The 27,744-nt window shown below is 44.0% G+C and overlaps 1 protein-coding gene across 2 annotated transcripts; it reads left to right on the top strand.

Moving 5' to 3' along the window:
* The first annotated feature begins 480 nt into the window (after positions 1-480).
* Positions 481-26,387, top strand: Kpc2 (Kip1 ubiquitination-promoting complex subunit 2). Of its 2 annotated transcripts, XR_013318330.1 has the most exons (11): positions 481-915; positions 1,051-1,112; positions 1,191-1,307; positions 1,448-1,550; positions 4,476-4,584; positions 8,340-8,464; positions 10,867-10,988; positions 12,393-12,479; positions 16,546-16,684; positions 22,455-23,135; positions 23,190-26,387. XR_013318330.1 is itself a non-coding variant. In XM_077681164.1 (10 exons), the coding sequence occupies exons 1-10, from the start codon at positions 660-662 to the stop codon at positions 22,571-22,573; spliced, it is 1,239 nt and encodes a 412-aa protein (XP_077537290.1). In that variant the 5' UTR covers positions 481-659; the 3' UTR covers positions 22,574-26,387. The 2 variants fall into 2 exon arrangements, 1 of the variants encoding a protein (XP_077537290.1); XM_077681164.1 differs by having other exon boundaries at positions 22,455-26,387.
* The last annotated feature ends 1,357 nt before the right edge of the window (positions 26,388-27,744 follow it).

The following is a 27,744-nucleotide window of genomic DNA, read 5'->3' as shown; positions in this document are numbered from 1 at the left end:
ATGACGATGCTCTTGAAGTTTTTGGCTCTTACCCACAAGGGGGGATTGGCCAGGGCTAAATTATTGACTGTACTCCGATTAGTCCTTAAAAGAGTTATTTCCCAGGGGAAAAAAGGATGACAGTCCATTATGATTAAAAACCGAATTACCCAATAATTATGGATTCCTTAGCAATTCAAGCGCCGTGTAGCAGAAAGCCCACATTTGTTACCCAGCATTCCGGTCTAGCGGCCTAGAAGCGGCGGCAGTTGAGAAAAAAATGTTGGATTGTTTCCCGGGCCTGACACCGTACATATAGTTACCACTACACTAACATCTTTGTTTTCTTTCGTAAAGATTATCTCGATTCCCAGTGGCTTGCCGCGCAGCTGGCTTGGGGTCCGCAGGTAGGGCACCTAGGTCTACATGCACGTTGCGTGCAAACTATAAAAAAATATTGTTCGCACGTCGCGTGCAAACTGAAAATAACTCTTGTTCGCACGTGGCGTGCGTGCCTTGTGCTTCGCAAGTTTTCGGCTGCTGAAGGCGTGTGCTTCGCAAACAGCTGATGTTAATTTTTGCTCCGTTTCTATTCAGTTTCTCCGAAAATGCTGGAACAGTTGCCTGGAAACTTCCCCACAGATTTGTTCTAAGTGCGCCGTTGATGCTATTTAAGAGATATGTTATACTTAAGCGCAAGTCTCAGTGGTGCGTGTGAGATGAAGATCAGCGTTGTAAGCAGCAGTGGTGTCGAGTGGACAGTCGAGGTTTTGCCGGAGTACACGGTAGAAAAATTGAAGCAAATGTCTCTCAGCCATTTTTGCAACCCACTAGACTGCATCAAACTGTCCGATTACTACAAACTAATATCAGTTTCGCAGGCAAGGCCGCTGTGTGATCAAAGTTCCGTCAGGGAGGAAAAAATACACGATGGAGGTGAGTAGAGCTGCCTGCTCAATATACGTGTTTGCTCGGAAAGCAATGTTTTCTCATGCAATGTGCATACATTCGTGCACTGTTCGCAAGAAGATGCATTTGCTGCCTCCTTAATCTCTGTTGTTTTGCACCCAGACGAATTGCTGCTTCTGAAGCGGAATTCCACTTTTTCTTCGAATCCGAACAAGTCATCTGAGGTGATTTTTGTGGCTTCTGTTTGTTCTTTCAATTACGTTTTTCGGTACAAGTGAAAAGCTGCGAATGTTTTGAAACAGGTGCAGAAACAAGCGCTACCGGACAAAGCAGCTATTGATTTCGCAACTGGCAGTGTTGAACCCAAGAACTTTGACAGGCCTGCCATGCCTGCCATGGACGTTCCGTTTGTTCTTGATGTAAGATGAAATTCCTGCTTCGTTTGTAGTGTGGCAGCATCGCACGCCGCCTTGTTTTATATGATTTTGCGTTGTTTAGGCTCGCCTTGTGTTTTGGCGTTTCTGTGTGCATTTTAACCTGTTCATTAAACCCGTTGCAGTTCCGCACTGAGCTGAGAAGGATATTGGTTTCCCTTGTGGAATTGTCTGAAAAGTTACTTCGTCATCACCCAGACATCGAAAATATTTTCAAGAACTTGCAAAGTGAGTTAGTTTTTTCCTTTCTATGCTATATCAGCTGAGTGTTTCTTGTTTTGTTTTTGGCCTTGGCTTTAAAAATTTATCTTTCTGAAATATCTCTGGCATGCAATGTTTCGGGGACTTGTAGGGACATTGTAGCTCGTTTATTCTTATACAGGGTGTTACATCCATAAATGGAACACTTTAAAATTTTGTCCTGGGTGAACCGCTGCTCCATTCGCGCTCAGACTTGACACAAAGGTCGCATTTCGTGGTCTGTTTTGTTTGACACCAGTAACACGACGGTACTTACGGGCTTATTCTGAAAATAAGTAAAAATGATTTTTGCCTATGAGAAAATGGCGGCCAATCTGGACGTGCAAGCTGATCTTGGAACGACGGCGCCACCTGGGATATGCAAAGGGAACGCGCGATGGCCATTTATGGTAGGAAGAAGCCAAATGAGGTAGCAGACGATCAGAAAACCTCATTTGTCGATAGTTTATGATGGCCACAAATAGTTACATGAGACCTCATACGAATCATAGTAAGGTATTTCTGTGGTTCATTGTTGTCGATACCAGTCATCTGGTTTCAGATCGTCTGTCGTCTGCTGTGCCAGGTTACCTCGCTTTTCGAAATAAGGATCACAATTCTTTGTTCATGTTGGTGCTTTGTTCTTGTTTTACTTTTATTATTCTGTGCGTGCTTGTCTGTGCTTGTGGCATGGCGTCATAAGATCATTCACAGCAAACGAAAAGGCAGCCTGTTATGATTTCATGACGCGATGTCACATGCACACACACACGCATTAGCAGAGTAATAAAAGTAAAACAAGAACAAAGCAACAAACGTGAACAAAGAATCGCGAGCCTTATTTCGAAAAGCGAGGTATCCTGGCACAGCAGGCGACATATGATCTGAAATCAGATGGCTGGGTGAACCGCGAGAACACTTCACTATGATTCGTATGAGCTCTTATGTAACTATTTGTGGCCATCATAGACTATCGACAAAACGGGTTTTCTTATCGTCTGCTACCTCATTTGTCTCCTTCCTACCGTGAACAGCCATTGCGCATTTCTTTTTGCATATCCCAGTTGGCACCGTCGTTCCAAGTCCAGCTTGCACATTTGAATAGGCCTCCATTTCCCCATAGACGAAAATTGTTTTTATTTATATTCAGAATAAACAGGTAAGTACTGCTGTTGTTCCTGGTGTTAAACAAAACAGACAACAAAATGCGACACTCGGGTAAAGTTTGACCGCAAATGGAGCGACGGTTCGCCGAGAAAAAAATTAGTGTTCTATTTATCGACGTAACACCCTGTACATATCTCTTTTTTAAACAAAACCTGGGGATGTGTCATTTGGTTGTATCATATGAATTTTAAGAATAACACATGGTTCTATTGCTCTAATTCATAAATAAATTTGCAAAAGTACTACTATGAGTAAGTTGCATTACGCCCATTTTCTTTGTTGAATTTATAAGAAAAGTACCAGCACCTCTGCATCAAAAGGAACATTAAAGTACAAAAACGAGTTTGCCAATTGTATCTGTAAGTTTCAGGGCTGGGAATAAAAATATACGACTCACCATAGTAGCAGTTATTCAATAATTCAGAAAATGCAAAAAGTGTGCAAATTGGTATTGCCACTCTGTACATCTCTTCTGCACTATAATTTGTGGTGTCACAAGTCTTGAATGGTGAAACAGGATTTGTGGAGCTCGGTTAGGCGTATTTCTGGAAAGAACAGTAAGGTAGGACTATATCTGTGTTAGATAAGTGTACCTAGCAATCCAGCACCCTTTTCTCACTAAACTACACAACAAGCATTGTTGCAGTTCCGATTTTGGTTGGTTGCTTTTCCTTGGTGAACAGGTGTAGTTGTTGGACCTGTGAAGGCAGGCGTGAGCACAACCGTCTGTTTTTACGCAAAAAATGCCAGCAAGAGGTGGGAGATTATTAACGAAAGCAATGAGACAGTTGAGCTGGCTCTCTGCTTTATTGTTTATACTTCCTAAACTTTCTTCTAGATGGCTGCAGCGCATGTCTTGTTCACCACTTGTGCACTCCTCTTTGTGACACGCTGTTTTGTGTCGCACACAAAAAAGGGGAACCTGGAGAGAGAACTGACAGCTTTATTTGTTTCCAAACAGTTAGAGTACTTTTTGTCATCCAGTAAATGCTGAAAGAATACTAAAAGCTGCGATACTTCGGTTGGAACAAAACAGGTATTCAGCCTTTGGTGTCCTGCCAAAATGAATAGGGGGATAACTCTAGCTAAGCTTGGCTGTTCAGTAACACAGTGTTAAGCAAGTTGGTGCATAATGGTGATAAAATTAGAGCGTGACTGAGACAACAACAAGGGAAGGACGATTGGACAAGCACTTATCCCGTCCTCCTCCTCTTGTCGTCTCTGTTGCGCTCGAATTTTATTATCATTAAGCTTGGCTCTGTGGTGCTGTGCAATCAAGGTTGCTTGGTTAATGGGTTTTTTCTAAAAAAAGTTTTAATCGGGATACTCGAAGTCCTAGTTACAAGTGAACTGCCTTGTGTGCAGAAATGTGGTGTACTTGTTCATGGCCAACACGTTCTGAAGCATGTAGCGTTGCGCGCTTTGTGAAAGTATATGCTGATAACATACCATGTAGTGGTATTGCTCTTAGCTACACCTCTTGACAGTGGTGGATCCAAGAGTGTGAGAGGCAGTGGGGTGATTGCCAACCCTATAATGAACATCCTAAGCTAGCCAATACTTACAAATCTCCCTGTAAGGTAACATGGCTATGTATCTGTTGCTGAGCAGTTTCTGTAGCTTGGTGTTGAATGCACACCATGAGGATCCACCTGAGAGTTTTTGCTTGTTTTGCACTTTGCAACTAGAACAAGCACTAAATGGCACTCATGAAATGTTTGTATTGGATGTTATATTTCACATCAGCCAAACTTATGGAAAGCAGTGAACCGGAAATTGATACGGCACCACTGAAGAAGCTAACAGAGATGGGCTTTGAGGAGCAGCAGGCTGTACAGGCATTGAAAGAAAACAAGTGAGTATGACTGTGTGGGGATTTTAATGCTTTTGAAATTAGACCCAGCACAATCTTATTACACTTGAGAAGGCTATGCAAGTCTGTTTGTGATCTTTGTGATCTTTGGGCCACAGCCTGTAAACAATAGGTATGAGCTGCCATCTGCAGGAAATAGCAGAATGATGCACCATTGTAGTGAAGTAGACAAAACGTTTATTTTGTTTTTGTGCTGTTTCTGGAAACCAGTGTTACCTGGGTATTTCTGACTAGCCTTTGTGGGAAATTAAGTGCAGAAAATTAGGTCTTTCTTTCATCGTACTATGGTTCTCCTGCCTATTAGTGACGTCTAATGGCTTGCCACTCACTACACTACAGTATTTCTTTCAAGTTTACATAACAATTGCTACAAAACTTTGTGTGGGCCACAGTGTGGTGGATAACTAATTGGTGTCAAGGGAAATTTTATACATTGTATCTGTTGGGAACCAACCAAACATTTTCCATTTCTATTGCTTATCTGAGAGTTTAACTTCACTCTTTCCTTACTGCTTCCACAAGAAATCGATCTTATAAAATGTGCAATATTGTATGACCGGCTAAAAACTAGGTATGATGCCTGTGGACAAGTGGGGTCATGCCGTGTCTAGCCTGGGAATTATAGTCTCAGTCAAGATTTCGGCATATTCAAGAAGGGAAGCTTTTGAAGGAAAAGTTTGCTAAGAATAGTGAATCAGCTTGCAAGCAGAGGGTCTTTATGTTGTAAGTGTGCTTCATGTCTTAAGTAAAACTGCATGAACTGTGCACTTCAACATCATTGGTAGCAGGTTTTTGTAATAGCAACAGCAGTGGGGACTATTCAGATGAAGATAGGTCATCTGACTTTGAATTTGACTGTGACTCCTCATTGCAGAGACGTAAAACTTGGATGTGGGCTCAGGCATGAGCGTTGTCGAGATTCAGCGCACGTTAAAGATACCCAGGTGGTCAAAATTTACCTGGAGCCCTCCACTACAGCACGCCACATAGTCTAGGTGTATCTTCAGCGCGTTTAATCCCCCGTCCCTCCCCACTTCCCCCTCTGAGAAAAGGTTATTGGTGATGTGTGCAACTTGGATTTCTAAGGCCCAACGAATGTGTGGCCAGGATAGTTCGTGAAATGTACCATGATGTGCGATTTAAAAAGTGTTCAACATTGGGTGAGTTGGTTCAACAGTGTTCAGCATTTGCCAAGCTCATAGTTCATTTGTAGTGGGGGGAAAAAAGGATGTAGAGAAGAATGCACATGATTGCTAGTGTCACGAGACTCAATTGGGACAGCAGCAATTGAGTTGTCCATTCTTCTTTTTGTCCATCTTTTTGTGCTGTATATTAACTGTGAATGCATGTAGTTATTGCCAAAACAAGATCCGGAGTGCCCCTTAGCATGAGCTCTCTTGGTGACTCCTAGGAAGGTTTTACAGTGCACCATTCCTTGTTTTATATCCTTCCGTGCAATTTTGATGTTTTAAAGATGAAACACACATTTTAGGCAAAACTTTCACCGCTCAGCGAAATGCTTGGAGAGGGCTATCTGCAAAATGGTGGCTAGTTTAGTGACACACCGGAAGCAAATGTTTTGTTGAGCATCTGCTAACTCTGGTGGCAGGTTTGCGCACTCGAAATACTTTGTATATTCCCCTTTTTTTTTTATTCATGTTATCTTTTTGTACACTCAAGCTCACCTCAAAGACTATGTAGGTACCTTTTTTTGTGCTGAGTTGGAAATGAGGAATAAAGTTATAAAAATGTCTCTGCCCACAAATTTATCATTTTCACCGTGTGGAGGAGGATCTGATTCGCAACATTTTAATTTATGCCAATTTATGCTTAATTTACTCAATTAATTATGCTGAATTAATTTATGACCTCCCCTCCATAAAAGAAGAAGAAAAAAGTAAAGCTACAGAATATGTGACGGTTTTACCAGGCTAAAGAAAGTTTTGCCACAATTTTACAGAAATCTGCTGTATTACAAAAAATGCTTATTCCAAACTATCCCAGAAAACCATGGTTTCAATTTTTAAGGTTCTTTTTGTGCATGCTTCTTTATCAACTTTTCTATGCAGTGTCTACTCTGCGTGCCTAAGAGCTGCTATAAAAGTTGATTTCCCATCCTAATCACTAGGAAAAGATAGCCATATTGTACTGCATATTGCTTTTCTTTTTACAAATTTACATGTTGCCATGTAAGTCGTACCAATGTGAAGTGGATGGAAACAGTTTTCTGTTTAAAACAAGCCTGGTTTCATTCTAGCTTCATTTCTGAAGCATGTCCAAGTTAGTGGCTGTATCACCGTATAGGAAAAGAAACCCAGCCGTTTCAAGCACTGTCAAGCGTGCACATCATTTTGTTATGCTTCTTGAAACTCTCTTTTCCCATATGCATTGCCTTTCCATACTAATGCAGATATGGACATGAAAGAAGCTTTTCGTTGCACAAACGTAAACCAGGAGCTCAGTAGAGCTAAAAAGAGTAAATAGATGGAATTTCAGCGATACGTTTTTCAGTGTACTGTGGGGAAAAAAGTGCGTGGTCCTGGAAAATGTGTCACCTGAAAATACATTAAACTGAAGTAGTGGCAGTGGACCGAAATTTCACCATGTGGCTTTCTAAGAAATGGATGAAATGGAAATGCATTCAGTGGGGTGGTTCTGCTGTATAAATTTATTTACCTCATGGTATGATGTCGGAAGAGGTGTGGTGCCACTGGCATTGGTAGTTACTGCCATATAAATAGGTGGGTTGCGAATCTGTAGGTATTACAGTGAAGACATCACTGGCAACTGCCATAAAAATTATGGTGGCTGCAAGACTCTAGTCTGGCAGTGATTGTTTACAGTCTGTGGCACTTTGCTAGCAGACTTGAAACCGGTCCATGTATTTATCATACGAGGAAGCTAAAACATTTGGTGTGGTCTGTGTGTGGTGTAACTTTGTAAAAGTAATTTTGTCATTTGCTTTGCTTGAGAAGTACAAGTGATCACTGTGGCTGCTTCAGAGCTCGCAGAGAGCAACGTAAGACTTGGCGGGATGTCACGATTGATTCATAATTGATGTCTAGAATGTGCACTTGTCGGAAGCAGCTCATTCAGGTCATGTTGCACACTGCCATAGCAGCTGCATTGCGAGAAATGTTCCAGTGCAATGAGAACACGGACAGTAGGTGATCATCTTGATGTGCAGCCATGAGCAAAGGTTTACGGACCTCGAGAACGGCAAGTTCAGGTTATTTCGCTTCCGGCAGCAGCCCACAAATTGTGGTATGCATGTGAGATGTCATATAATTACTAAAGCAGTGCAAAAATACCGCACATAATAACCCGGGCTGCCATGCGGCAGAGAAGTAATGCAAAATTTCTGCTTCTGGGGTCCGTAAACTTTCACTCTTGACGGTACCTGGAGTCGAGTTGGTCCGGCTCTGCAGTAATTTGTTATAACACTTCCAACTCAATAAGAATGGTGGGCTGTTGCATTTATTTTTTTGTATAGTGAGGAATAAAATCATTGTGCACAGCAGGTCAAAAGATTGCAATTTGTTCTCACACTCTACAAAGTTTTCTGTTGCTTGTTTATTTAAATTATAGGACAGTTTCAACTGCATAGCATTTGTGTTTCCACAGCAACTACATGAATGGCAATGTACTGTGTGAATGACCCCGAAAGAAAATTTGAATTGCAAATAATGCAATGTATGGTGGTGAAGTAAAATTTGAACTCATATTTTTATTTCTAGAATGTGCCCTATGTCAGCAATGGAGTGGCTGCTTGCTAAAGGATGCAGGCAAGAAAAGGATGTAGGCTCAGCAACTAGCACAAACGAAGCAGCTCCAGCCCCTCAATCTTGTGCAGATAAGCACGGTTAGTGACTTTTATAGGACTTTTTTTTTTTCTGGTTTCTTATGCTTCTCGACATATGCATAACTGCAAGATATGTTCAAGAAAAGTGTAAAATTTTGAAATGGCCCACTGTGGCCCACAGCTTGTTAAAGTTTGCTCTGTTCTGTGATGAGCATTGGTCATCGAGCTACACCCACTGAACTGAGCACATATGTTTGATTACAAAGAAGGCAGAAGCAAAAAAAGCTGCACGAACAGTGTGAATCTAAAAGAAGTTTTGCTGGAAACCCAGCAAAACTTCTATGATGACATTTTCAGTTGTTTTCCTAAGCCTAAGAGGAGGACCACATCAGCCAAATGCAGGTACAAGTGGTACAAGCAATATAAAAATGGCAGAATATCACTCACTTAAGATGACTGGCCTGGATAAAATTCAACAGCAGTGTGCTATGTTTGTCTTGAGAGAGCTGTGCTTTGTGGCAACAATCGCCTGAGCTGAAAAGTCTTTGCTGTCAGTGTGAGCCTCAGCAGGGAACCTTGCGGTGATGCTGCAAGGTTCAGGACCTTCACCAAAGGGCAAATTCGTGGCTTGTCTGCTGACCAGTAACCAGAAAGGAAGCTACGTACAAGTCGAGCAGAAGCTTTTTGCCGAAGGAAATAATGTGTTAAAGAGCACCATAACATGAGAGGAGACTATGTGTCAAAACAACATCCTTGTATGCACTTACCTCGTGCCTGATAGTTTGACCGCCTGCCTTCTCTTTTATTCCTTAGGCAGCTTGTAAAACTGCTGTACTCTTTCATGGCCCTACCCCTGTTGGCATTGCACAACGTCATTGCTTGGAAGGGGGCTGGGCTAGTTAGATTTTTACTGTGAACATTGCTTGCGTATAAGCTGTCTGTAGTCCTTTATGCATGTCAGCTTAGTGCCAGCAATGTTTGCAACAGTATCACACACACTGGTGTGTAAAAGGAAGGGCTTGGGGAGAATGGCCGGGTTGAATGATGTTGCATGGTTGCCAGGTTCCTTAAATGCGAACAGTTGCTGCACTCAGTATGGGTTAGTTTGGAGAGTACAAGGAATGAGTTTTATTTGAGGACCCACCAGGGTGGCTTCATGGCTAAGGCATTTTGCTACTGAGCACAAGTACGTGGGTTCGACCCGAGCTGCAGCAGCTGTTTTTCTGATGGAGGTGAAAAACAGTAATGCACATGTTGAGATTTCGGGGCACAATAAAAATGCCCAGTTCTAAATTCATCAGCAGTGCCTCACATCCCATGTGTATCGTCACTGCGTAAAACCCCAGTGTAAAAAATTAGTGAATTTGCTTTGAAGTGATCGTATGGCCCGTTAGTAGACAGGGAGTGCAAAAAGTCCCCAACAATAGCTGCAATCAGTGGAGCGAATGCACCAACGATGTGGTAGTCTCGCATAGTCTCCGTGGTCATGCAGTTTCGAAGCTCGGCCTACAGTCGTAAACAACAGCTCACAGTGCAAGAGCCAAAACTATGGTAGCCTTAATGTGGAGACTTCACGCTTGGGTGATCACAGGGAAATTGTGGAAGGAAGCATCTCTTGTTGCTGGAGTTCGTTGGCACCGCTTACTAGGGGGCACTTTATTCCTGGCACTTGGTTCAATGGGTGGCCACGTGTTAAGGACCTGTGCAAGCCAGTCGGGGCAGAAGGGGTGAGTAGACAATGTGTTTAGTCAATTTGGAGGGAAGAGAGAATTGTAGTCAGGGGGCCCACACAGTGTTAAACATTCTTTATAGGGATTCAAACATGAAGACTGTCATTTTGTTGCTAAAGAAGATCCCAGCATTGTGTGGCTCTTGCTACAGTGGAAGAAATAATCGGGATGATGCCTCACGAGAGGAGCAAGCTATTTTAAAGTGAAGAGTGCCTAAAATATTTAAGAATGAATTGTAGGCGTGCTGTAGGAACAGTAAAAAATCCTGTTTTTTTAACTTACCTCGTGAAGTGTTTCAATGTGCAATTGCTTGGCATTTAAAATGTTGTAGTGATTCACCTTTTTTTTCCCATAAATTTTTGTGACTGGCAGCTTTGTTGTAGTATTCAGTTTGTAAGTTCTATTGCCGGCGGCTTTGATCCGATGCCTCTGCCACTGCATAGAATTGTGGATCATTGTTGGGCATCTGCTCAGTTTAACAAATGGAATGACACTTGGAAACATTAGCAACATTAATTAGTACTGCAGCAGCAGGTTGCACAGGCTACAGGCGTTATGCTTTTATGCAGTCATGCAGCAGACCCTGTCGTGTGTAACTTTGTGTGCTGTAACCGTGACTGCTGTTGGTAGTACATCATGTGTTTTCTGAGCCTACAACATTGGAATCTGCTCAACAGTCGTGGCTGGTGAATAACACTGGTTCTTTTCTTTTCTTTTTTTTTCTTTTTTCAGGGAATGCCGAAGTTAGCAATTGCAATGTTCTGCCCGCAGAACCTGAACACAAGGGCATCGTGAATGCAATGCTTGAATGTTTTCAAGAGTACAAACGCAAGGATTTCAAGCCCAACAAAAAGGTATAGAAGCAACAGTACGGGCATCCATGAGACAACTACCTTTGGTGCAAAAGCGCTATTAGCCTACCTCGATCAATTTTGCAGATGTAGAAAATCGGGCACTCGGTGAAGCCTTTCTGGTTTATAACTCCCTTGTGCAAAGGTTGATGCACAGAAGAGGAAGGGGGGCAGTGAATGTATGCGACAGCCGGATGTCAGGCCTAATGTCATGCTTTGAGGCCTAACGTCATTAGGCAGTAACCGCAGCTCGAATTGCAATGAGTATGATGTTGTTTAGCATGTTGTAAGGCTCAACTTAAAGGACGTTAGGCCTAATGCCGCACTTTTAATTTAGTTGTTGTCAACCGGTACCCATGGGAAAAAGTGCTCATTGTGCTCGTACGTCAAGCTGCAAGTATACTGGTTGATGTTGTTCGACCTCAAACCAAAATGTTACGTCTAAGCTCTGGTGCATGACTTACAGTTTCTGCTGGTGGTCTAGTAAAGTGATACATACCCACAGAGTAGCATATACCACAGGGGTGTATTGGCAACACTTTACAAGCAGAAGCATAGGTTGCAGCAGTAGGCATTGAACAGATGCTGTCCCTTGCGTTGCATGCCGAGCCATGCACGAAGAAATCGGTGAATGAATCAGTCAGTCAGAGTGCAAACGCTAGAAGGGTTGACCACAGGAAATTTGTGCCCACACCCTAAATCTTGTGTGTGTACTCTGAAGCCTATGAAAGCGTTGCATATCTGCGGGGTAGCACATAGCCGCTGTGGGCTATTGGAGAACGCTTTATAGGCACGAATGTGCGCTTCTTTAGCACAATTACTGTGGTTGATGTAGCGAAACCATCTCTCAGTCGTTTGGATCTTTGTGTGCATGTGTATACCACATGAGCAGCAGGGTCACAGTCCTCACACTTGACTGATGTGTGGAGCAGGATGAAATGCCCCACTGTTCACTCGTTGGAGGAGCTCAGTAAAATGCCACTGTTCATGCATCAAACGACGTTTGTACAGAGGGCAACACCCTTGTCTATAACGCAGGTTTCGTACTTAAAGCCTTATCTTGCCTCGGCCGAAAAACATTTGAAGAAAACTATTGTGTCATCATGAAGTCTTGACCACATATTTTGACATCACCGTTTTTTGTGGCAAGTTTGAGTCTGCAGTATTGAGAGGTAACCAGTTCAAGTTTAACTTTAAGTTTAAGTTTTAGTGTTATAGACAAGGGTGTTGCGCGCTGTACTCCTTCCCGACCAAAAAATGTTTAATCGTTCCAGCACTACAAGTTAAAGCCACAAGTTAAAGCCACAAAAAGTTAAAGCCACAAAAAGCTACAAGTTAAAGCCTTGTAGCTTTAAGGGCTGCCTGCTCCCTTTCTTCTTATTATTTTTCTCTATTTGTCTTCCATAGGCCATGAGCAATCTTAAAGAGATGGGCTTTTCTGAAACCACAATCCTAGATGCCCTTCGGATCCATAGCAACAGCCAAGAAGCCGCGGTAAGTAACCTGTTCTGGAAAATTGTGTCGGTTGTATTCACTGACGTGGCATGCATGCAGGCAACCATGTGTGTGCATCATCTCTGGTTACGTCGGGCTCCACGAGATGGCAGTACTTGTCGTTTGTTTGATAAAACCCACGACATATGCTTGATGTTTCAAACTGTCCCTCACCGAATGCGAAGTAATGCCTTGACTCCAATGTGAGTGCGATTATCAACACATCTGTTGACACCACCACCACCGAGAATCAGGTTGAAACGGGGCATACGACGCACACCGGTGTTTTTTATTTTATTTTATTTTATTTTTTCTGCGAGGTGCGGGCGCAATGGCACAAACCACGCCACATCTGTGCCGAAGTGGCACAGACATGGCCGTTTACTGTGTTTCCAAGTGAAGAAATTGAGCACTAAACTTTTCAGTGAATACCATCTATAGGATGTGACCTTCCCAGCATTACTTAAAGAAGAAAAAACAAAAGCAAAGTTATTAGTGTATGCCCTCAACTAATAAAATGTTAAGCATTCCAAGGTTGTCGACTCTAGATAACGATTTTTTCAGGGCAAGCTCTAGGTGCTCTAGATAACTTTTTTTCAGGGCAGCGCGGTTATATGTGTAGCATTTTCTTGGCACAGTACACTTGCTTCTTTGTAAGCTCTCTATACCTTACTTGAATGATTTCTGCATACCAGTGGCATCTTAATTTTAATTTTGTGACTGGATTGAGCATGTCAAGTTGTCGTCCTGTTGACTACGCCATTCTGCCAAGTACTATAAGTCAGTTATGCCCAGTAGTATTGAATTGCAAGTATAGAATGAGTTTATTTGAATCATGGATACGTTTAATAGCATAATGTCGTATGCTTTCAAATTGCAATATGTACTGCAGGAGTGGCGGGCAGCTGAAGCTGCATGAATTTGTGTGCTGTCTGAGTGCTGGAAAAAAGAAAAAAGAAAGGGGGAGAAAGCTGATGGGTTATCATATAGTATATGCCCTGCTTTTTTTTTTTTTTTTTTCGAAATTTTAGCTGGCTTTCTTAGCGCTTCCACTCAATCACCGTCGATTGAGGTGTATTGCAAAATCTTGGGGCTTTGTCAGCCGATCTTTTTATGCACCACAACTCGTGACCTGACAACGGAAGTAAAAAAAATAGACAGCATAGTGGTTCTAGTCTTGTATGACCCCAAATTAAATACCAGAATCAAACATGCTTTACTTTTTTAGACATTTTAGCAGGCTTCCTACATAAGCATAAAGTGGCAAGAAATAACCAATGTGTTTTAATATGTGAATATAGAGAGCGTAATGGTTCTAGTTTTGTATAACCTCAAATTAGGTGCCAGAATCAAACTGTGGTGTTTGACAAATGGTCCCTGCCACCCATTCACGCAATGGCTGTTTTTTTTTTAGCCCTGTTGCATCGAAATCCGTTTCAAGCTCTATATACGCTTTTCATATGGTTCGCCCGAATCATTTTCCACAAGGATCAAGCTTTGTTTTTGTGAGAGGCCCTGAAATGCTGTAAAATTACACCTCTTCTTTGAATTAGAAGGCACTGGTGACAGCTGTTTCAGGTGCTATATGCACCGTTAGCTGCAGCTGGCAAGTTAAAATTGCCAGAACAGCTGTGCAGGCTTTTTATGCAAAGATATTTTTTAGTGAGGCTCCCAAAAGCAGAGTGAGATGTTTAAAGGCACACTGCGGTGTAAAAGCGAGTTGGCCTGTACAGGTAGATGTTTGGGTAGATGTTTGGGTTGACAGTGCTAAAAAGACAAAGTAAGCCATTATCAGCAGGCAACAGTTGTTTAATGAGGCAGAATATGCGAAAACCGCGAAAACGGGTACTGCTTCTCTGTAAACTTTCCCACATCATATTTGTGACGTTGCAAATCGTGAGTGGCAATAGGGATTGTGGGAACCTTCTCGGCCCTGACGCCGTATTGGCACACGTGGTCAGGCCTAGCCTGGTTCGGGGGGTGGGGGGCAGATGTCTTGGCCAGCAGCATCCCCTGCTGTACCGCATGAGTTGTGACACGTCAGAGGGCAGCCACTCTTTGGTCTTTCACCAGCCTCGCTCTTTTGAGGAGTGTTCCACCGAGCCCATTGTGGATGCGTGCGCTGTTAGTGCGTTAACTCTGCTCGGAGGTTCTGTTGCCATTGGTCGCCTGGAGTACCGCTATGGGTAGCGCAGCACAATGGAGGTCTATGCAGCAAGTGCTTGAGACTGTAGAGAAATGCATGAAATGGTACGCCTGGTGTGCATCGGTGGCCTTTGTGTGCAGTAAGAAAGAATTGTGCTTATAGAAGAAAGGCTCAAGCTTATGCTTTCCTGTGGCACCTGTACACTCTGCATGTGTACTCAACTTCAATGATCAGCTGTAAAGCCTCATTAAGTAATGCGATGATGATGTTTGAGATATGATTAAAGGAAGGAATACATGTTCTTCTTGCTGTCAAACTACTTCCACTACATCGTTGGGGGGTGCTAGAGGTTCACTCTGGGAGCAGCCTTGTAGCACCACTGCCCAAATGTATTGTGGCAGTAATGCCAGGGTTCGCTTCTATTTATTTTCCAGTGAGTCTAATGGGTGCGTACACTGCCGTAGACTCATTCGAACAGGCCTGGTATATTGTGAGACGCATGCGACTTGAATGTTGGGGCGGCCATTGAGTTCCACAGGAGGGGCTTGTAATTAGGTTTTACAACGGTAAGGCAGTGGGGGAGTAGCATCAGTGGCTCCATGATTATTTTTCGCGTTTCGTTCTTTTTGGCTGTTGCGATGTTTGGGTTGACAGCTCCTCTAGTACACACACAATGTGGCAGAAGGGTGGCTTAATACATTTCTGTAGGGGTGTGAGTAAAGCCCTGTTGACTTGCCTCATCAGGGCTGTACTCCGGCTTGTGAATCTATGGTAGTGGAGCTATAGGCTATTGGTGGCCTGCTTTGAGGACTCGTGGCAGGGAAAAAAACGGATCTCTCGGGTGGCTTGGTTCCTTCTCTTAGTGCCCAAAGTGTTTGAGTGGTTAAAAAACTTGGTGTAGTTGAAGGATCGAGCCCTGACTGTCACCCAATGGGAAGGCCGCTTAAAAAAAAAAAAAGCCATTCGGGCAACATTGTGTATTCGATGCAGAAAACCTACAGAAAACAGAGGTTGGCAGCACAGCGCATGCAGACTTGGGAAAGCTGCCATAAACATGAACTTAAATAACGCCCCTACAAATGCTGCGCAAGGCACACAGTCTGTGTTCCATTAACAAAAAAAAGGGGGCATTTCATATTGCCATGTGCTTACCAGTTGTAGTTACAGTGCCCTCACGCGTATTCTGAATGAAGAATGCCTCCTTCTGTTTTTGGACTGCCGATTTCTACCAAGCAGCATATTGCTTATTTTGGCCATAGCTTCTTTTGTAACATGGTCATACCAGACAGCAACAAACTGTTCCTGAAAACCAGTGAAATGAGTGTCCCGTCTTTGTGTTCTAACTCTGCCAAAGTGCCATGAATTTTTATTTTGCGTCAGTGTGCCTTTGCCTGGCACAAAAGCAACTTGGGGTACCATTCTTAAAGGTGCTGATATTGGCATCTTGTAATTTTTAACTGCACCTCATGCCTACTCCTTGTTTTCAAAGACAAAGGGGGACTTTCATCATGAAGTGCATGCTTCAAAGCTCTGCAGCAGCAGTAGTTTGCTTATGCTCTTGCATGAAATCAAGCGCTTCTTTTTCCTTTCTTTGCATCACCTGTATTAACTGGAATAATATACTAGCTAGTGTACACTAGGTTGCACACAACATACCTGGTCATTTGTAAAGCCATTCTGACACTTTGCGCTCACAATTTTGTACCTAAGATGGTATGATGTTCTGTTTGTCAGTTTTATCCAGATTTGTTGACTAGGTACAACACAAGATGAAATTCTTCGTTGCATAAACAGACTGTTGACAGCACAGTGGTCTGTGTTTGTTTAGCTGCTTCCTACCTGTTTCAGGTACCCTGTGTGCATAGCGTTCTGCAAACGAGCGGCCTGTGCATCTTGTGCCTTGTGTTGTTGTTGTTGCAGTGCGAGTGGCTACTTGGCGACAGGCGTCCCAAGCCCATAGACTTGCAGGTGGGCCTGGACACCAGCAGTGCCATATACAGGTCCATTGTCAGTAACCCTGTGGTGCAGCTGGGGCTGTGCTCGCCCAAGACACTGCTGGGTGCGTTGGAAAGTGGATTCTCGTACTCTCATTTTACTGCATGGATTGGATAAAGTATGCTTCCACAATCGTCTCTAGAGAAAATCGCCTTGCTTGCCCAGTTACTAAATGGTTGCTTCTTGCTGCGAGTGCTTGAGTAAGTACGAGCCCTTGGATTTTCTCATCTATGGTAAAAGGATCCCCCTGGAAAGGCTTGCGTGCATGCGGCGTACTTTGTGGTCTGCCCCGCAAGAGGCTCCCTTCCCCCGTTGTACTCCAAGTTGAGGCAAATTTTGGGACCTCGCAACAGGGCCGCATGTGCGTAGACTGCCCCATACGAGAGGGAGCGATCCCTGTGCTCACTAGGGTGGGTGTCTTCAGCCATTACTTGGTCATAGTGAAGGCACGAAACTGTAGAGTTCAGTGTTCAAGCAGTGCTAAAAGGCAGGGTGCGGGTAAACACACGCAGGTGCTACACTCACAACTGAAGTGTATTGAAGCACGCTTCACGTCAGTAGTGCTGCCCACTTGTCAGCTCCAGAAGAGTTTACAAATCAATGCGTGCCCTCAAAGCTGCAGCGCTGACAAAGTTCACTTTATTTCAAGGCAATACAGAGTTGGACGGGATTGTTTACAGTCGGTCCGAGTTCTCCAGTCAAAGCGTTGGCTTGTGTTTACAAACAAATGAAGCTCGGGGAAAGAGATGCCAATATGCCTGCATGCTGAGTGATCGTGTTTCAGTACACTTAACCGTTCGAGGGTCAAATTTTTTCGCTTAAAAAGGAGTACTGACACGAAAATTTTATGTTCCACTTTTATTGCTTTTATCGGTGCTTAATGGTCTGGTAAGCCCGAAACAGCACTTTAAAATACTTCTGCGCGCGATAATTAATTACATTGAGCGGCCTGAAAATCATTTGTTTCAAATTCTCGCGCTTTTATCCCGAAAGGCGCATATGACAGAATGCCGGAATGACCTCATCGCTTTGTGCGGACGTCAAAACACTGCGGAGGCCGGTGGGGGCATTGTTTCGACCGCGCCGCCGCCGGAGCTGAACGGTTGAGCTGCCTGAAGGTGCTATGCCTACCATTGCGGTGGAAATTCGATGATCGCTTTCAATAAAAGTCCTGATGGCGACTTCTATTGCGATTCCGGGCTATATTATCGCTTCCTTTCCCACGGGATGATGTCACACTGATGTCCATTTGCTGAGTGCCACTCCATGTGCTGTTCCGTTGGCGCGATAAATGAGATCCAATTAAAGTATGTTCTTCACGTCGCAGGCCGCTCATATTTCAGCCAGGGTATTCTGTTGAGTTAAGGAAGCGAACTGTGCAATAATATTAATGCCGAAAATTGGTGTCAGTGCTCCTTTGATGCGACCCCCCAGGGTCGATCTTTTTTTAATTCCTGATATAAATTCTTCGGGTGAATCTATTTCGAGAAAAAATTGTCGTAATTTTTTTAGGATGATTATAAAATGACAAAAAAATCGTTTGTGTTGTTACATACGCGTGTTTTATTCTTGAGTAACACAAGAAAAAGTCTAAGAAAGTTTCCCAGGTGCAAAAAGCGGGAGAAGCGGGAAGCGCCCGGAGTACAAAACCGAAACGGCTGTTACTCGATGCGCAAGTGTGATAGCGGGCGCATTGCTGTAGTAAAGCATAAAAACAGAAAAGAAGAGCCATTGGCACAAGAAAAAATTTTTTATGAATTTCCGCAGTGTGACAGCACATGCCAAGCGAGAAAATTGATCAAAGAAGGCGCTCTTTTTAAACATACGAGTGATGACGTACAGCCATGATCATAAGCTTACGGACCAGGGAAATGGCAATTTTAGGTTATTTCTCTTCCTATAACAGCCCGACAAACTGCCAAATGCATGCGAGATGTCGTATAAGTACTGAACTAGTAAAAACTACCGCACATAGTACTCTGGGCTGGCTTGCGGCCGAGAAACAACTCAAAATTGCTGCTTTCATGGTCCGTAAACTTCTGTTCTTGGATGTACGTGTACATCATTGACCATTTTGAAGGTGTTTGCCGAGGACAAACATGTACGTCGTTGCCCCTGAAAGGGTTGACCACAAAGCTCATGCGAAGAAATGCACTGTAGCAAATGCATATCTGTCACACCAAAACTGAAATCGAAACCAGTTTAGAACTACTTTGGTGCAGTAACAGAGAGCAGTTAGCTCCCCCCCGTCGCTTTCGCTATGTTGCCACATAAAGTTGTCCCTGAGTATAGAGTGACAGGTAGCCAATAACAGCTGGAAATGCTTTTTTGACAGTCCACACTAATTTTGCATTCCATTAAGTTGTAAATAAGAAGATCAAAAACAGACACCTGCATACATGTCTGCATAAACAATGCCTCTTATCAAGCATAAGCTAAGACTTCCAGACTTCAAATAAAAACAAGTAAGCTGCTAAAAAATACATGCTTAAACATTATCAGCAGCATTATCACTCCTGTTCAGACATTATCAGCAAAAAATTCATGAGATTGTTGAAGTGCTTGACATAGCAAAATCTGGCTCCTCGTGTATTGGCTGCCTTTCTATTGTGCTGACCAGATCTGAGACCACTCATACTAGTATTTTGGATGCCTCTTGACCGGTGTGTTGAACCGAAAAAAATTCTGGTTCTGTTATGGTTAAGGCTCGGACAAATTCATTTTGTTCCGGTTCAGTTATGGTTTGACTAAATCATACACTGATCTGGTTCGTGAACTGGTTCAGAAGCCTGAAGCGGTTTGCAAACAGGTTCAGAGTAGAATTATTAATGAAGTGCAAAAAAAAAAAGGTTTTGTGGTTTAAACTCACCATAAACCGTAAGTGCAATTTTTATTCATTCAAAATACTCTTTTTTTTTTTTTCAAAAGCCACAATGAAGTTGAGCAATGTACTGAAGATTTGTTCTTTCAATTGAGGCAAGGTAGGGCTTTGTATTTGTGGTTAACAATTTACCATTCCAAGCCAAGCATGTAAAACACAGCAGAGAAATAGCGCCAGCCACAGGCTGTGGCACCTTCAGTATCGGGCTTGCTATCACATCAACCAAAAGGGGATGCTGTCTGCATCCTTATACCAAAACAGTCTACAAAAAAAACTTACACGTAAAGTGTGCACACGCACGTGCACTCACATACACGCACAACAGGGCATTCCATCCCGCTGCGAAGAGCAGCTTTTCCTGTACAAGAGACTGTAGTACGAAAGACTCCAGTGGTAATCAGTGAACTCGATCGTCTAGTAACCAATGCTGGGCACACCTTTGAAGTTGAAAGAATGCAATCTTCTCGGATTTTGAATTGACCCGTGAAATTTTGCATTTGCACATGTCTTTTCTTATCCCCCTGTTGTGTGTTTTATAAACTTATTTCTGCGGCCCCCCTTTGCCTTCTTTTTCCCTCTTTCTTGTTGCATGGGGTTTGCCTTGCTTGTATAAAGCCAGTGCCCCTAACCAATAAAACCATATGGATTCTACAGTCAGCGCAAGTGTGCGTCTCTCTCTTCCTGTCTCCCGTCCGTCCCGCTGTTTTCATTCTTACGATTATATGTACCAACCAGCCAAGGTTTCAACTCATTTGATATGCTACGAGTAGGCACATTTAGAGTTTGAACCTTGGTCAGGGCTGCTCTCACGTCCTGCTTACCCCTGCACAGTCTGAGCGAGGGAAGGGCGAAGTCGATGTTTCATATCTCCCGCGGGCCACGGAGAGTGTGAAATTTCTTTTGCCCATCCTTGCACCCTGCTTGCTTGACCAGAAGCTACACACCGTTTCAGTATTAATGCGCAGTCTTTTCACCATGTTGTAGCCATAAAGGAAGCATTCATAGTGTTTTGATTCGCCTGAAGGGTAAAAGTGCACGAGAGATTGCAAAGTTGAGGATGCGGGAAAGAGAAAAGCCCCGAATGGCACTGGCCACCCATTATCAACAACGGATAGCGGAACCATTTTGTCGCAAATCAGTCACCATTATTTCTTTTTTCGGTTCAGTTCCGGTTCGGGTTCAGCGGGCTCAAAAAACAATGGTCGGGTTCAGGTTCAACTCTGGCAAAAATACTGATTTGGTTCCAGTTCAACACCTTGCTATTGAGGTTCATTGTGAGTGTTACATTCCCTTGCTCTTGCTTTTATTTACAAGTTTGGAAGTATTAGCTTGTGCTTGATAATTGGCTTTGTTTATATAGCATTTATTTAATGCCTAGTGTAGAACGCAAGCAATACATAATCACTGTAGCCTATCAAGTGTTCCCAGCTGGTATTGCTCATCTGTCACTCTATACTAGTGTGCGTATGGGGCTTTTGGGTATGTTAATGCATGTTTTCCCCTTAATAAACTTCATTTGCAAGCGTACCACCCGTGTGTCTTCCCCCACCCTCCCTAATGTCTTTTTGCGTTACTTTAAAAACGAGCATGCACCAATTCGCCCGTCCGTCTTCTTTATCACATCAGGCTCACATACAGTTGATGCGAATGTGACTGCAGAATATGGGGGTTGCGGCTGTATATGGCTGTATTACACAGCTAGAGCAGAAAAACCAAAGCCGCAATCCACCACGCGGCGTTGCGAGGACGCCACTGAGGGTTCGATCGGCTCACCGGAAGGTGCCAGTGATACGCTTGGAGGCAGGCAATGTCAACAAACCTCGCTTTATTGCTCGATCAAAATGTGGAACACTCAGTGGGCGGGTGAGGGTGTCTCCACAAGCTCGTTAAGATGTCTGTGGCCGCAGACTCCGTCCGTCCCGTAGTGGGGAACTCGCCGTGTCTTGGGGTCGAGGAACATGAGCTCCTAATCCAATACGCAGTTCCTGACCCGTGGCAGAAAAAGCCCTAAGGAGAGCAAATCTACTCGGTACGTCGCTTCGGTTTGTGAGGGAAGGGTCTCTCAGGGGGAGGAGGGTGCTGGCTGGAGGAGTCGGCCTCTAGGGGGCCATGACTGCCAACAAGGGAATGCGCGCTGCGCACGCACGAGGGCCTGCACGCTTGCGCGTCCTTGCTGCTAAGGCGGCATCCCTGACAGAAGTGCACAGCGTGCATGGGGACCCATGTGGTCCCCACAACACTTAAAACAAATCACGTGCAGGTCCCACTTGCTTACATTGGTTCACAGTACGTATTTTGGTACTGTTGTGGTAACCATCCTGCAATACGTTGTAGCACTTTTTTTATTTTCTTTTGTTCTTCTTTTCTTTTTAAATAAGTTTCCTCTGCAAATAGACTTCATTGTAAAAAGGTCTCCTCTCCGTGTTTCTGATGCCAATTACTCACCCTCCACATACAACCACCACCCATAGTCAGAAATTGTTACAGTACTCCCCCATTTGGCCAATCTAATCATATGGCTCTGTTGTTTATTAAGTAGTGCTCGTAAAACCTCTGGTAGTAAAATAAAAACTGAATCTGTAGAGAACAAAGTCATTCGCTTCATGTGTTGCCGTCAAGACAGATTTTTTTGTTGTTGTTGCCTCTTTCTAATGGTTAGCTGCTTGGAAGCATCTCCTTGGGCCCCAATTTCATCAGCTTTGTGTGCAGTCTAGTTGTTTAGTGGGCCCCACCTTGGACATTGGCAGGCTCTACATCTCGTGCTTCGCCATTTTACGTGAACCTTTTAGCTACAGCATTGCTATTAGAGTGAATGTATAATATTATCCACTGTTGTAAACCTTTGAAAGCACATGGAAGTGGGGTGCAGGTTTTTTTTTCAGCTGCCTCCAAATAACACGAACAAAATTGTGTGGATACAGGAAGTTGATACAAGGTGTTTCCTTGCTTACAGCCATGTTGCAGATGCTGGAGAACCCTGGCTGTGCTTCACGGTGGCTAAATGACTCGGACACCGCACCTATTTTGAGCCAAATATTTCGCATCTATCATGCTGAAAAGCATTCTGTTTAGCTTGTGAAGCCCTTGGCTTCATGAGTGTTTCTCCTTTCCGAGTGCAGTAACAGAAGCCGAATCACGGTCAAAAGCAAAGATGGGCACTGTAGAGGCTGCAACAAAATAAGTTGGTCCTAGTGCTACCTGTGTTCAAAGCAGAAAGCAGTGCCCTCCTCGATGCTTTATTTCCGAAGGGCTGGCAGTAGAAGCCTGGCTGGCATTTTGTTGTGCGTAGCACCTGGCATAGCACCGCAGTCGGGGTAGCAGTGTGAGACGAGGGTACTTACCTCAGTCTCCAGAGGTGCACATTCAAGGAGAGTGCGGGGACTTAAAGGGGCTCTGCAACACTCTTTGAGCAGTGCAAATAAACTTGCGCGACCTTTAAATTACAGTGCCAGGAATACCTGAGCGAAATATTACACATGCGTGCGAAGCGGTAAGCTCGCAAATCGCTGTGAAAGAAACACAAAAACTAACCGCGCTGTTTTCAATTTCCATACTTATGTGGCGATGTAATTACGTCATTTCAGCGGTAGTTGTCCTATTGGCTGTTGCTGGTTAACGTCACAGTTTCTTAAAGGTAACACAGTTATAAGTATTGGCTGTTGCTGGTTAACGTCACAGTTTCTTAAAGGTAACACAGTTATAAGTGAACTATATAATTATTAAACTTACTTTCCATTACCCAAAGTTGTTGCTTAAAAGTTATAAAAAGGGCAAAAGAAATGTTTTTCTCTCGCATTTCCCGTACAACCTGCCATTGTCGGTGGCTCAGTGCACCAACCTCATCTATGCCTAAACCTGTACGCACAGTTTTGGTGGTTTTATTGTTTCAAGTGACCCTGGAGTTGGTGCGATGAACTCGGGATTTTACTTCCAACCGGACCTCCCAGCGTTTGTTGTTTCAAAAACACCCTACCAGCCTAAGTGAGCACTTGCGAGCGTACGAGTTGCCCTGACTAGGGTGCCTCGATTTACACGCATGTACGGCGGCGCTGGCATTGAGGCACCCTATCCCTGGCTCCAGCAAGCAAAGCTCTGGCGACGGCACGTATGTGAAAAAGCAACAACTGGAGCCGTGAACGTGGCTCCAGTGGCTCGTTGCCGGCTTTTTTAGCAACTTTATGGTGCGGAGTGTCTGCGTACGGGTCGAAATTCAATTCCGCGCTCATCGCTTCGAGCTGTGCGCGCAGAGCTGGGTTCATTGCACAATGAAATGCACGGTAACGACAGCAGGTACAAGAGTCGGAAAACCCACACTGCAAACAGGCACCAGTGCCTGCACCGCACCCACCATACCGGAAATAGACTCAACGTTGAGAAGGAAAAAAAGAGAAAACTCACAGGTCCGTGATATATCGAAGGCCACCAAAGACAAAGTCATGAGCCGCGCCGGGAGAGAGCATGCAGCCTTCGTCACGGTAATTGAAGGTTGAGTTGAGAGGGAAAGGTGCAATTGCGGTTATGCACGTTTTTTCGTCTCGCGTAGTTCCGGTGATACTGAACGGATTTCAATAATTCTTGCGGGAAGAGGTTCCAGGGACAATAGACTTTACCCCAAATGTATTCCGAATAGTCGGTGGTAAGTGTTGCAGAGTCTTTTTAAGTCCTTTGCAAAGTGAGTGAAATGTTCTTTATTAGAGAGAGTGGTAGACATGGGGACACCTTCTTTGGAATTATTGACAACCCATCGTAGATGGCTATTTAGGAGGCCTGATTTGGATGAGCTGGGGATATGAGTTAGCGGGGGTACTTTGTTAATCAGCCAAACAGTTGGAAAGCCCTTCAGCCTAGGTAATGAAGTACTGAGGGCTGATCCAAACCATAAGGAATAAACGAGGCGTAGAGTCAGTGTTAGCAGTGGCGCATTTGGGAAGCACTCTCAAGTAATGAACAAACGGTAGGCTACTTTTGTCACTGGAAAAGAATGATATGCAACCAATGTGTACTTTCAATGATAACTTATTGTATTTAACTTGGGGTCTTGGGACCATGAAGACAAAATACAGGTTTGGTTCATTAAAAAAGCTACTTTGTCCGGGTAACGATAATACAAATCTTATCGCAGACTTCAGACATATAATTGAGATGTTAAAGAAAGCAGATGAAGCAGTGGGGACTCCCCATCCACTTTCTGGCAACGTCGCTACGATGCCACAGAACCTGGTTCTGCGATTGGCGGCCGCTGACCTAAGCCACCGCCAAGAAACGTGATTGGGTGATTTGTGTGGGGCTTCCTCTAGTTCTTATCGGCAGAAAAACTGCACCTAAAAGACAGCACTAGGACAAAAGGGACAGGACGGGCGTAGACTCACAAGTTGCAAGTGTGCACCCGTCCTGTCCCCTTTTTGTTCTAGTCCTGTCTTTTACGCGCACTTTTTCTGCTGATAAGATGCAGCACCAACTAGCCCAACAATATGCTGTACTGAGCTCCTCTAGTTCTGTTTGATTGTGTCACTTGAATGCCGATGTGCAGTTAACACATTGATGACTATGTTTTTAGTGCTAACCTAAATCCTGGCCATATTTCATCACTGTAGTGGGAAATTTGAAAACTGTCACTATTTCTCGTGCTTTTTTTTTTTTTTTCAGTTAAAAAAAACATCTTTCGTGGCTGGAATGGAGCTGAGTGAGTTACCAAAGGCTAGTTCTTTCAAAACAAACAGAGCTGTATTTTGTCTTCGTGGCCCCTAGAAACTCAGGTGAGCTCAAAGAACCGTGTAAAGAAGGATGATTGGTGTAGTGCTTGCGGAGGGGAAGTGAGCATCATGGAATAGGGAACCAATTTGTATAGAGTACATCTTAGCTCCAATAAAGAGGGAAAAAGTGGATCAGCAGCAGGTGTACTTCCCGAGTAATAATCAGTGGCGGATCCAGGGGCAGGAGGAGGGCTGGGAGTGCAGTTGGGCAATTGCCCTCCCCCCCCCCCAAAAGCCACCAACAATTCCAACCCCTCTCCCTTCCACAACCCTCAACACTGATTTTTTGGCATGTGCAAATTTTTTAGACCGCGGCGGGGACCATTGCTGTCCGTGGAGAGCAAAGCAACCCTCACTTCTAACTTGTTGTTAGGCGTGATATTGGCTAACGCGACCTCCGCCTTAGTGGGAGCATGCCGATCCCATTTTCCCCTTCAAAGAGTATCGGCACGGCACCTTTTTTTAAACTGGTCACATGGTTATCTGCAATGTGTTGGTGAGAAAAGCACTTGGTGTGCAATTGAGAACAAAACATGACATTTTGGTTGGTTGTGCCTCTCCCCCCTCTCCCATCAGCGTTATGGAACTGTTCCCCAAAGTAGGCACCTGGATCCGCCCCTGGTAATAATAGCATGACCACCAAGGGAGTGGAAAGGAAGTAAGAGTAGACTGGGTAGACTGAATTCGGTAGACGGATGAGGTCCTAGGATTCAGAGGTAGTGAATGGATGTGGATGTCTTGCAGTTGGCATCAGCAGGCTGATGATGATGAGTACCTAGCAAGAGCATGAACAAAAATTTTGCCTAGTTACTAAGCATAGACTAGGGTCTTCAACACAACGAAAATTGATGTCGAGCGTAGTGAGGAGAGTTAGATCCAAGTTTTTCATAATGGTGGCCACTGCAAGATGTCTGGTGGCATCGCAACAAGTCATTATCCTGCAGCCACAATTTGGAGAGTACAGCCTGAGAGCATTCTGCCTAATATGCATCATTTCTAACCGTTCATGAAATCGGTTGATTGAGCCTAAATGTGATCGACTGTTCTGAAATCACGATTGCATCTTTGCGCGGAAAATTTGTTTTTGTTGCCTTATAACAATCCAGAAATAAAGTCTATTGCAAAACAATTCATTCTAGCCAGTTATTCTGGGCCAGTCTGCCATGTCGAACAACAACAACAAAAGAAGAAGCATGTGTTTAGCGTTGATGTGCATTCAGTGGATTTCAAGCCAGGCATTTGCAAGCAAGTTTTCTCCTTGCTAACTGCTGCCATGCTGTAACACATTACACTTGGCCCCTTCAGCAGCTTTAGCAAACTTGAACCTGATGGAAGCTAGCGCTGTAGTGTCTGAGATTTGGAATTTTTACTTATTTTCTTAGATAACGGGTGTACAGCGACCAGTTTTGCACATGTCCCTTCACCCTGTGTGATTCAAATGGAGGGATACGGTGCAGATTGTTAAGCGTTAGCTAACTAAAGAGGCTCATTTGAGCCCTCTTAAATCGGAGCGTATGAGCAAATGGGTGTGGATTCGTCACGGTGAAGAGTTGTGCGAAGAGCTACCGAAATATCCAAGTGCACCATAATAACACTAAGGATATTTGTGTACGTATAGTAAACAAAATTCACTGCTGCTTGCAGTGAAGGGAAACATTTTACCTCTCGTAGACGCCTGCAGCCAACACTGGTAGAGTGCTAACCTTTTATTTTATTATTATTCTGACGGCGTCCCAAGATGGAGTCCCTTATTTGGAAAGAGCCATTAGAATTGGGAGTTGAAACAGCACCAGTTTCTTTAAGCATTTTCAAGAGTTACATAGGCCATCTTGTTAAAAAACGGGTGAAGTGTGCCCTTTGACAACTGACAAAGAGTGGAAGCACGATGTTTGTTTCACACCACAGTGCAGAGAGCATTAATTAGTGGTGATGAGTACTTAGTAGTACTTGCAGTGATGCTTGAGTAGTGAACAAACTTGTGCTTGAGCGACTTTTTTTTTTTTTTTTACCGCACGGCAGTTAACAAAACCAAGAAAATGCCTAGCGCTCGTGTGTGCGTGCCTTCCGACAGCCTCCCAGTGCCCCTGCGCACATACGTCAAGCCAAGCATCCTTACTTAGGGGCCGAAATTGCAGCGACCGCCTGGCAATTAATAAACCAAGAAAATCCCAAGCGCTCGTGTGTGTGTGCCTCGCAGCGACCGCCCAGCATCCCCGGCGCACGTTTGTCAAGCCGAGCATACCCACTTAGGGAGATTGGCCAAGATTGCCAAAATAAAAGCTCCAGCAGTCGCCGTAATCGTGGCCACACTTGTTCGGAACGAGAAAGACACGTCATAGCGTACGCCCCTCCAAGGTGATGCCCAGTGATTATCACTTCCAAACAAATGAAGGAAGCTCACTTTTATAGCAACAATGATGGAGTAAAGGTCGTTGCGGCAGTGAAGAATAAGCAAATCGGGTGCAATCGTGGACTTAAACCTTCCTGATG

The sequence above is a fragment of the Haemaphysalis longicornis genome, unplaced genomic scaffold, assembly GCF_048455015.1.
Source record: "Haemaphysalis longicornis isolate Haplotype H1 unplaced genomic scaffold, Haemaphysalis longicornis Haplotype H1 scaffold_1, whole genome shotgun sequence".
Classification (NCBI taxonomy): Eukaryota; Metazoa; Arthropoda; class Arachnida; order Ixodida; family Ixodidae; genus Haemaphysalis; species Haemaphysalis longicornis.
The sequence above is the reverse complement of the archived record's forward strand: the minus strand, read 5'-3'. Positions and strand labels throughout refer to the sequence as shown.

Bases quoted from the DNA above. Each gene is read 5' to 3' on its own strand.
- Kpc2 (XM_077681164.1), top strand. From the start codon at position 660: ATGTTATACTTAAGCGCAAGTCTCAGTGGTGCGTGTGAGATGAAGATC. The intron at 1,551-4,475 runs GTGAGTTAGTTT...ATTTCACATCAG, and splicing joins TATTTTCAAGAACTTGCAAA to CCAAACTTATGGAAAGCAGT. The intron at 16,685-22,454 runs GTGCGTTGGAAA...CCTTGCTTACAG, and splicing joins CTCGCCCAAGACACTGCTGG to CCATGTTGCAGATGCTGGAG.